Source organism: Carcharhinus amblyrhynchos, chromosome 1 (genome assembly GCF_965287045.1).
Source record: "Carcharhinus amblyrhynchos chromosome 1, sCarAmb.v2.hapA, whole genome shotgun sequence".
Classification (NCBI taxonomy): domain Eukaryota; kingdom Metazoa; phylum Chordata; class Chondrichthyes; order Carcharhiniformes; family Carcharhinidae; genus Carcharhinus; species Carcharhinus amblyrhynchos.
The window spans coordinates 155,936,420-155,947,898 of record NC_137324.1 but is presented as its reverse complement, the minus strand read 5'-3'; the positions used below and the strand labels follow the sequence as shown (position 1 = coordinate 155,947,898).

Sequence of the window (11,479 nt, the reverse complement as noted above, 5' to 3'; positions counted from 1 at the left end):
CACAGTGGTTAGCACTGCTGCCTCACAGTATCAGGGTCTCAGGTTCAATTCCTGCCTCGGGTCACTGTCTGTGTGGAGTTTGCATGTTCTCCCCCTGTCTGCGTGAATTTCCTCTGGGTGCTCTGGTTTCCTCCCACAATCAAAGTTTTGCGGGTTAGGTTGATTGGCTATGCTAAATTGTCCCCTAGTGTCAGGGGGATTAACAGTGTAGTTGTGAGGTTACAGGAATAGGGCCTGGGTGGGATTGTGGTTGGTACAGACTTGGTAGGCTGAATGCTCTCCTTCTGTACACTAGGGATTCTATGATATGTCAGTTGTATAGGATGCCTGCTTTGTTATTGTGCTTCATCTGAACTTTACAATCCATGCATATTAAACAAATAACATTGAGTTATGGTTGAGAAAATATGCCAAAACAGTAAGATAGCAAGAAGCTAAAAATATAATGCAGTAGCAGACAGAAGGAAAATAGCTTTCTCTCAAATGTACTTCTTTCACAAGTCATACAGCAGCATTTTTAGAAGAAACTGTTTTCACAGACTTCAATGAATCTAAGCATGGTGGTTACTGCATGTCCATGGCATAATTCCTATATCAACCCAACTAACTGAACTAAAGACGTTAAGAAATGCCTCCACCATATATTTCAGACTAAAGGCTCCCAGGAGCCAGAGTTACCAATCACAAAGATCAAGGACACAATAGAATGAGCAATTGAATATTTGTATGTCACCAAAGATAGTTAATACTTCAGGCAAGTACAACTCAGTAGGCACTCCAGTCAAATCTCAAGAATTAATTGACCTGAGTATGTCTTGCAGGCAGTTGGACTCCACCTCCCAGTTTAAAGTGTCGCCAGGAATAACTCACTCTGTTTAACTCGATAGGCCTGTTATCCCAGTCTGTAATCATATAATAACTACAGAGAAGGGCAATGTCAACAACAGTTACTGGGGACTTGCATTATAATTTATTCCATCTCATCAAATGTAACATGAAAAGCTGATATATTTAGAAAATTGTAAATTATGCTTCTATTAAAACTGATTTTGTAAAAATACTGACAAATAGTATTTATTGATATGTGGCTGTCAATGCAAACAAATGGCGTTTAAGAGACAAGATTGAAATTAACTTCTCAAAACAAACTGTTTGAACATTAGTTTTTCCTTAGGCTTATAGATGCTAAATCTTAGCAATAAAGTGCATGTTACTCAGTAGTATATTTTTTTAAAAATACGAATTCCGTCAGGTGGCATTAAGTTGTTTTACACAGCATATCCCATGAAAAAAAATAAAGTGCTTCTTTTTGACTGCTCATATACTGGTTAAAAACATTTGCCCGAATATGTTTTCTAAGACATAATGAATATCACCAGAATTTGAAATGCAGTTGAATTAAATCACTGGTATGCTGGTCATGGAATTTCATTCCATACAAAATAATCCCATAACGAAAATGATCACATTCATAAAACAAGTTCTCATGTCCATAATGCAGGCTTGGCAGTGCAGAGAGGTCATTCTGAGATCCAGTTGTAATGTGTGGCCAACACAGAATCATATGGCACAATCCTAACTTTCTCTGGTCATCATCATTGCTCTTTTCAGCTGCTCATAAGACACAAACATGATCACATTCCAGCTCCCAAGGCGCAGATAAGAGGGAAGGAACCTACAAGAGAAATGAACATTGGCAGTGAAACCAGAATATTCAACATGCAGTGGGAGAGAGAGAGAAAGAGGATTAGTAATAAATGACTGCTACATTCTCTCATTCCCCAAGCTCGATAAGGATGAAAACACCATGTTGGTATTATTTTCATTAAGGGAAAACAGGATGCTTTTGGAACAATAATGTTGAATATCCAAAATCATATAGCTGAGAAAAATACATGCAAGCTAAGTAAGAGTCCTTCTAAAATGAACAGGTAGGACAATAAAAATAGGGAAAAGAAACAAATTATACAAAGCTTGCAGGCAAATAGAAATGAATCACTGTAGGGAGAAAAGTAGGAAATTGCTAAAATGGATTTGAAAAGATGTGGCTGAATTTGCCCACCATGGGAATTGTAATGGGGGCAGGACAGGACAATGCAAAGGTCCGTTGACCTCTGGTGGGATTTTCCGGTTTTGGGATGATGTGGATGGAAAATCCCACCCTGTGGCTATATAAAGAGGAACCTAGAAATGAGCTTAGTTAAAATCATTAAACACGATGTTTCAGAAGTCTGGAAGTTTAGAATCTGGCGGTTTTTCCCAAAAAGCTGCTAAAACGAAGGCCAGGACTTTCCAGCTCTCATGTGGAGGGTTTTCCTGTGGCAGAGGCGGTTCACCATGATCTCAGGTCATTAATTCAGCTTTCCTTTTTCCACATAAGAGCCCTGGCTTGTTCAGCTGTTCTTAATAGTTCTAACCTCTCATTTCCAGGATCATCATTGTGAATTCTTTTTGCACAGGCAGGGGCATTAAGGGTAACAGAACAATGGCAGACAGGTGGCGTCAATTTATAGAGCAGCCATGATTTAACAGAATAGTGAAACTATCTCAAGGAGCTGAATGGTCTACTTTCTTTCCTATGTCCCTATTGTTGTAAAGGATCAATTAAAGAAGTTGCATCTCAAATATGACAAAAAATAGAAGATAGTTAATTGAAATACATCATTTGTAGCATTATCTACCAAAAATTATTTATTAGTAATTCTAATATGTTATCCAATTCTTGTACTTCCAGTATCCTTGAGGATTTTCAAAGCTGACAAGGCAGAGATACTTGAAGTGTTGAGGGTCTCAAGACTAGTAAATTCCTTGGGCAAGAAAGAATACATTCTAGAGTCCTGATGGATAATAGGATAAGATATTTAGGTGGTTATTACAAGAGAATTATTGAGCATTTTACAGATTCTGTAGGACTAGAAACAGGCAAAGATATTTTAGAAGGAAAACAGAACTGCCAAGAGAGAATAGGTCCATTATTTGATGAAAGGTAGAAAAGTTGTACTGGCTGGAGAAATACCTACATAACTAAAGCATAAGGAACAACCAGCATAGATTTAAAAGAGGACAAACTTATCAATTAAACCTCATTTGCTTTCTTTAGCTTATTAGGAAATGAACTAGTTGCTTTATGATATTATTCATTTAAACTTTCAGGGAATTGTTGACCAAGTTCCACATGAAAGATTTCTAATTGAACTAAAATCCACCGTGACCTAAGAGGGAATATGGAATGAGAAAATAAAGAAGAAAGAATATTTAGACATGCAAGGTGGGATGGGCTAGGGAAGCCAAGGAGAGATCTCATCCATGTAAGAGATTTGGATAGCGTGTTAAAATTCTCATCTTTGGACTCAGCAAAATCATCTAGAGTTGAAATGTCTCTTGCTTTGTTTAAAACCAGGGTGGATATTTAATATGGAAATATTCCTGATTTCTCAATTGGTTAAACTAGCCTCTGGTTGATCCAGAAAGGAGGATTTCTCTAGTTTTGATCCCTAGTCTGTGCTGAGTTTGTTGATCTCCACCTGGCCAACAGAGATGTTAGTGCAACTCAATCCTGGCTCCTCTAGACTGGGGAAAGGGTTCCTACTCCTGAACCTGTCCCTCAAGAACCAGGAATGGACAGGATCAGGTTCAACTGTAATATCCCCAGACTTGAATCACCTATGGACAGTCAATAATTACGTTCATACAATCCTGTACAACTGGCCCCAAGGAGGAAGATAAATGGAGAAGAACAATTACATGTAGATTTACTTCACTGTCAATGAACTTGAATCGAATAAACTCACCCTTTATAAAAGGCTGTTGGTCCTTCTTTAGCCAGCATGGTCCAAGCACAATTCAATGCACTTTTATATTGCCCGGGAGCAGAGTTCATGTATCTTGTCTTTACTACATCAACAGGAGAAGCTGCTACTGTCGCGCAAAACCCTGCGCCAAAAGCCGAGAGGAAGTGGCACGGAAAGTTATCTGCAAATTGCAACAAGTTCTTATCAATTTCAGAGTTTGTACCTGTTCAAGTGAAGGCATATTATTTTCAATTTGTACCCCCTCTGCCCATATCATGAGTAATATTACTGCTTCTATGGCAATTAAGAAGCTGCGTCACTTTTTTTGCGACTCGTGGCATACCAGATTTACTTATTTCAGATGACAGCACTACATTTACAATGAGTTATTTCAAGAATTCGTACAAAAGAATGATACACGTCATGTGTGTATTGCACCATTTTCATCCAGCTTCAAACAGTCAACAGAGAGCTGTCCAAACTCTGAAGGAGTGGAGGGGATATCAGGTGATACTTTGAGTAAAACAGCTCTCAAGATTTTTATTCCAGCATTGTATCACACCACAATCCAAAGCTGGGCTCTCCCCAGAGGAATTGTTCATAGGTAGAAGGCCAAAGTCTCAGTGAATCTGCTTCAAGCAGATTTCAGAGAAAAGTGGGCAGGAGATAACAGAAACAGAAGGACGGACGTAACTAACATGCCAAAGAGAGGCAGTTCAATACGGACAATCAGGTCTACATCAGGACTTTTGATAGTAACCAGAGATGGTTGCCGAAAATCATTTTAAACCAAAGAGGTCCAATATCTTGGGTCATGAGACTGCAACATGGAAAAGTTGTTCGCATTCACCAAGATCATATATTCATTTATGGTATGACCTCAGGTCAGAAAAAGGTTTTGGAGTCAGCAGTCATTACTGATAACATGGCAGGAGATAATGCTGCTTGTGGGCATTCACCAGAAAGTTGTTCCTGAGGTTCAAGGTTTGCCGGTTGACTCTGCTGGAGTAATGGAAGAGGAATGTTCATTTACAGATTCACAGTCTACCCCTTCACATGTGATTCCAGATCAACCATTACAAGAACAAGTGCCAGAGGTAGTAGTAGAGGTGGGTACAATTTTGTCTTTTAAAAAGTGTTAGATAGTTACATGGGCAAGGTGGGTATAGAGGGATATGGGCCAAATGTGGGCAACTGGGCCTAAACGAGGGGTTTAAAAAAAAGGGTGGCATGGACAAGTTGAACCAAAGGCCCTGTTTCCATGCTGTAAACCTCTATGACTCTAAGCTTCACCAGCGGCATTGTGTAGATCACAATGCAACCACAATGCTCCTGACAGACTTTTTTATAGTTAAGATATCACTTTTGTTATATTTCTGTTCTAATAGGAAATTGAAATTTAGGGGAGGAGGTGTTATAGATTCTCATTTTGAATACAGAGTGTTCTTACAAGCCTTCTCTCCTATGTAACTGATTTATGGCGTTTGTTGATGGTTCTGGACACATGTGGGTTTTGGAGGGCTTTTTGGTCTGCAATAGAGTGTTCTGCAATGAGGAGTTGCGGAGCTGGCCAGCAATTGAGAGGCCTGCAGTGCAGGCTACTGTGCATGCACACTGATCTTGGCTCTAACAGATCAATGCACGCGCAGTGGCCCACTCAGCGCTATGCTGTCGGCCTCTCTGGTGGGAATAGGCCCCGCCCACTAGTTTTTTTTGCATGATTCATGCTAGAACACTGATGCACAGATTGTGGGAGATTCATTTTGAAAGTCCCGCTGAAAAGAACCAGTGCGATTTACTCCAGCTTTTACATGAGTTTGACACTATCCCATGAATGTGAGCCCACCTGTTAAAAGTTGGTTCCTCAGAATGGTCTCTTTAATGAGGTCGTAGGTTACGAGCTCGGAACAGTTGACAATGGCATTTCGAGTAATGTTGGGAAAAGTTCCTGTAAGGGTTGACAAACAAGATGCGATTAACAAAGTGGAAATGTCACTAAATTCAGGATGAGACAGAGGGATCAATGTTGCACACTACCTTTCCAAAGTCCTTGAACTCCTTCTTCTTTGGCTATCAGTTTATAGGCCTGAAGAGTGCCATTATAACGTTTTGGAGCACCACAGAGGTTCCTTTGTGCCTGGAAACGAACTTTAACCACATCAGTGGGCTGTGCCAGTATGACTGCCAGTCCTCCCGTAGTACCCCCTGCCAGGAGACGGGTTACCATACCGGCATCTAAGATAGAGACAGAATTAAATCGGCATTTCACATATTATGCCAAAATCATACTACATAAGAAAATTTTTTAAAATTTGTTTATGGAATGTGGTGATCACTGGCTGAACCAGCACTTATTGTCCATGCCCAAGTGCAGTTAAGAGTTAATCATATTGCTGTGGGTCTGGAGTCAAATATAAGCCAGACCAGGTAAAGGTGCAGCCCTATACAGGACATTAGTGAACCAGACAGGTCTTTACCACAATCAACAATGCTTTTGTGGACATCATTAGACAATTAATTAATTGGGCAGCACAGTGGCATAGTGGTTGGCACTGCTGCCTCATGGCTCCAGGACCTGGGTTCCCAGCTTGGGTCACTATCTGTATGGACTTTGCACATTATTCCTGAGTCTGCGTGGGTTTCCTCTGGCTTCCTCCTGCAGTCCAAAGATGTGCAAGTACGTGGACTGGCCACACTAAATTGCCCCTTAGTGTCAGGGGGACTAGCTAGGATAAATGCAGGGGGTTATGGGGATAGGGCGTATGAGAGATTGTGGTCAGTGCAGATTTGATGGGTTGAATAGCACTGTGGGATTCTATAATTCAAATTTTTTATTGAATTCAAATTTCACTATCTGCCGTGGTGGGAGTCAAACCCAGGTCCCCAGAGCACTCTCCCGGGTATCTGGATTACTTGTCCAGTGACTACACCACTGCCTCCCCTTTCATTTCAAATTGTTTTTATGGTAAATGTTTGTGTTATTCAACAGAAGATATAATTTGGACTTGAAACGATAACTCGGTTTTTCTCTCTCGACAGATGTTGCCAGAGTTTTTCCAGCACTTTGTTTTTATTTCAGATTTCCAGCATCCGCAGTATTTTGCATTTATATAATTTCCAGTTGTCTACAATCCATACAATCATGTAAACATCATTAAACAGGAAGAACGGGCATTTTTTTATTCAAACAAAACCGAAGACGGCAATTGCATTTCTTTAAGCAACATTTACTTTTAAACTACATATCTCCCATCAGCAGACTGATTTCCAAACCGTTATTTCACACAAAGCATTCATTGTACTAACTTTTACCCCTGAATGATTTGCACACAGTAAATGCTTGTTTAAATGATGCTACTTACGGTCACTCCCTCTGGTGTAAAATTGTTTCACAGAGTCATAGAGACCAATTCTTATTGAAGCGAAGCTCATCTGTCTCTGAAGGCCGGCCACCAGGCCGCTGTACAAACTCCTCGCCCCTTCGGTTTTGATTATTGTAGCCACTGTTCCCCAAACGCCGCGGTATCTGACACTTTTGGCAACTCCGACCCTGGGAGATCCTGAAGTCTCTCCTTGAACCTAAACCATATGGCCGAGTTAAACTTGGGGCAACAAGAGAATCTTTAAAGCGAGCAGAATTGATGCATTTTTTTAACTTTTGATTTCTGCGAAATTCCTTAACTTTGGTCTCCCTTCAAAATAATTACTCAAATCCAAAGATGTGCAGGTTAGGTGAATTGGCCATGTTAACTAACTTGCCCCTAATGTTGAAAGATGTACAGGTGGTAAATGGTGTGGGGCTAGGTAACATACTCTATCAGAGTCGGTGCAGATTCGATGGGCTGAATGGCGTCTTCTGCACTGTAGGGATTCTATGATTCTAAGTGCAAAGAAAATGAGTCTTTAAACCAAACACATACAATTGGTCTTAGAATATGTCTTAGAGGGAATAGAAATGATTATTCTGGGGTGTATTTGTTACCTGTAATCTGACTTTGGCCGTGTCCAGGGGGAATGTAATGAGATCAGCGAAACAAGCCGCTGTACCAGCGCTCATGAACCGCACACCAGGCGTTGGGGGGACGCTAGAAGGTTTCAGTCCCACCATCTTGAACACAGACTTTGCGAAATGCTGGAAAGAAATAATGCAATCATATTGTTGTCGGTAGCGCTCAGGTGACAATTCTCTTCATTTAGATGTTGGGGTGTTTTGCACATTATTTGCTGATTTTTTTTAACATTCGTGACATTTACTTTGAACCAGACTCTGTCCCATTTCACATTGTACCTTAAGGAGAAGGGTCATATGGACTCGGAACTTTAACTCTCTAATATGCTGCCAAGACATGCTGAGTTTACACTTTCTGTTTTTATTTCATATTGTACTTGCCATTTTGTTCTTCTATTAGTGCTTATTGAATTTACCAACCTGTCCATAAGCCCGTGGAGTTCTCCGGCACCGTATTTTCTCAATTGGTAGCCTCTCTAATCCCCCTTCTCCTGAAAGCATGTATGCTGGAGTCTAGTTCCACTGTTTCAGGCACTTCCTTCGCACAGTGACAGTAGGCAAGCTATTCAACCAAGGCTATCACTAATACAAGTCTACTTTGGTCTTTGCCAATATCCTCACGTGTAAACTTTCTAGATGAAGCTACTGATTGGATAGAGATCAGAAGCCAGTACCCCAGGTATTGGCCCCAAATGCAACACTGGTTTAGATCAGCACAGAATGGGGATCGGCTTGACAGGTGGCAGCCCACACCATTCATTCATTTGCTCATTGAATCACTCGCAGTTTTATCATTAGCTTCCGTAATCTTTTGCAACCAATTCTACGTCTAAGGGCATTTTTGCCCACAAGCTACTTACTTTGACATTGGTTAAAAAATGACTGGAATTTGGTCTACATCAAAAAGTACAATAAATACATTGTACGAATATTTACATCCCAGTGAAAGCTAAAATGAGAAATACCTGACTGTCACATTGAGAGTTCTCAACATTACCTTCAGTGGGCTTGTACTGGCTTGCACTGTTCAGTAACTCTCAGCTCTCCTCTGAGAAATTCTTCTCCCATATCCTCCTAATGTTCTTGGAATGACCAGGACATTGCCGTTGCTTAGTTTGTAACAGCCCAGAGTATTCCGTTCTTTTATAACCCAGTGATGCAACCAAAGTGCAGCCACAGTTGGGCGTTTCCTTATGGGAGGAGCGGGCAGGTTGCCTCTACCAACGCAATTTGTCTCGGTTTGAACGTTGGGACACCCTGCCACCAAATACGCTGACTAGAAGCTTGGCTACAAGTTATGATTCTAATCTTCACCTCGTAGAACATTGACCTCAGTACTCTGGGATATGCCTCCAAAAAAGAACAGACCTCCAGCAAGAAAGGCAGCGTGTGATTATGGGGCTGCTACATGACGCACAGAGATGAAGATGTTATGATTCATTTTGTCTTTTAGATTACCAGTAAACATTTACCGTGGGCACGCTGTTCCTGAGAGTGAGAGCCCAAAACAATTTCAATTGCGAGGACTTGGCAATCGGTCAACATTTTGCAAAAGATTGAGTGGGGTTTAATTTTTTCCCCCGTAGACTTGCACAAAGATAACTGGTTGACTGCGCCCGGGGAGGGTTGTGGGGAGGGGGGAAATGAGCCTCATCTGTTGATTTCTCAACAATATCTAATCTTCACATAGCACTAAGAACATTAAGATGTGTTATCTTAAACATATTTATGGTTTGCCTTTTTTTCCAATAGTCAATTATTGGTCTGCAATAAAACATGCAGCCTACGTGGAGGTTTATTTATTAGTGTCACAAGTCGACCTACGTTAACACTGCAATGAAGTTACTGTAAAAATCCCCTCGTAGCCACATTCTGGTACATGGAGAGGGAATTTAGCCTGGCCAATGCACCGAACCAGTACATCTTTCAGACTGTGGGAGGAAACCGGAGCACCCGGAGGAACCCCACGCAAACACGGGGAGAACGTGCAGACTCCACACAGACAGTGACCCAAGCCTGGAATCGAACCGGGGTCCCTGGGTGTTGTGAGACAGCAGTGCTAACCACTGTGCCACCTTGCTGCCCCAAGTTGTCGTAGTCCTCATTTTTTTGTCAAACTAGAATTGCCGCACAATCGAGTTGCAACGAAAGAGAATAGAACCAATTGGAAGTCAGAAGGAAGAAACGATGCAAGAGAAATGTGGAGCCCACATTTTCACCATGTGGCATGTTGTGCCCCAGTCTCCTACACTGAGCACTGGTTCAGGGCGATAGGATTGACCTGGGTAACTCCCCTGGTGACTCTGCGTCTCTATCTGAATATTGCCTTTCAGGGGTGGAAGGCTCGAACCGGCAGAGCCAATAGCAATCGTGTTCCGAGAGGCCGGCTACAAGACAGCCAATAAGCAAGGGGCGCTCCGGGAGGCCTGGCCCAAGGTAGCCAATAGACCGAGGGGGTCGCGTTGACGCTAACTCGCGTGGAGGTTGAAAGCGCTGGTGGAACAGCTCAGTGTTCACCTTTGACATTGTAAATCCTGCTTTAGAGCTACACAAGGGCTCCCCAGCGGGAGCTAAGTTCAGTCAAAGGTTAGATACATTTTCTGCGTTTGCATTATTCGATTATGCAACCAAAGCAAAGACGCCTAACCAGAACCTTGGTGCAATATAGTCCTGAAACGCAACATCTACACGCAAGTACAGATGAAAGTTGTCATATCTCATTTTGCTGTGACCGATAGGTAAAAGATTGCTGAATCACTTGCTAATTGTAATCCTCAACAGATTTACCGCCCTACTCAGTAAAATTACACCACCATAAGTTAAAATTAATTTATTACCGTGCGTTACGTAACAGAGAAAGAAAAAGAATTATCTCTAGACCCAGCTCACCAATACCGGGCTTTTCCTGTGGCTATATTACAGGACACAATTGGTTAGTTGTTTTTAAAATGTACAGCTGGCAGCAGTCTCAAAGGAAATAATTCCATACCCACCTGAAAGAATACAATAAAGTCTAGTTTCTAATTAAAGATATGTGTAATTCAAAATTTTAAAAAATCAAGTGCTGAAAATTCATTGACCCTTTGTCAGAACTCGTGATTAATCTCAATATCTTCATTTTAGTTTAATTAAAGGGAAATATTCATTGTCACTTTTCCTCATTCAGGCTGGATTTAAGTTATACTTTTGGGGAATTCAGAATATTCTTAGAAAAATCAAAGTCTTTGTGTCGATATGAGCTTATCTTTTAGTTGACCAATAAACATTAAATACAAAATTAGTCTCCAGCAAAGACCAATAGTCTATCAGTCAGTGAAGTTGCTGTGAAAATCCACACTCAGTGCCCTGGTGGGTACACCAAGGGAGAACTTAGCACGGCAAATGCATCTAATTTGCACGTCTTTGGACTGTGGGAGGAAATCCGAGCACCCGGAGGAAACACACACACACACACACTCGGGGAGAATGTACAAACTCTGCACAGACAGTGATCCGAGGCTGGAATTGAACCCAGGTCCCTGATGCTGTGAGGCAGCAGTGCTAACCACTGTGTCACCACATGTGTGAGTGTGTGTGTTTGTGTGTCTGTGTGTGTGAGTTTGTGTGTGTGAGTTTGTGTACGTGTGTGTTTGTATGTGTGAGAGTTTGTGTGTGAGCTTGTCTGTGTCTGTGTGCGTGG

At 41.5% G+C, this 11,479-nt stretch overlaps 1 protein-coding gene across 1 annotated transcript; it reads right to left on the bottom strand.

Annotated features, from left to right (window-relative positions):
* Positions 1 to 504: 504 nt before the first annotated feature.
* LOC145346613 (dicarboxylate carrier UCP2-like) lies at positions 505 to 8,962 on the bottom strand. The gene is made up of 7 exons (XM_080194095.1): positions 8,798 to 8,962; positions 7,774 to 7,923; positions 7,154 to 7,370; positions 5,829 to 6,026; positions 5,638 to 5,739; positions 3,792 to 3,972; positions 505 to 1,675 (listed from the first exon to the last, which is right to left on the bottom strand). The coding sequence occupies exons 2-7, from the start codon at positions 7,897 to 7,899 to the stop codon at positions 1,576 to 1,578; spliced, it is 924 nt and encodes a 307-aa protein (XP_080050221.1). The 5' UTR covers positions 7,900 to 7,923; positions 8,798 to 8,962; the 3' UTR covers positions 505 to 1,575.
* Positions 8,963 to 11,479: the final 2,517 nt, after the last annotated feature.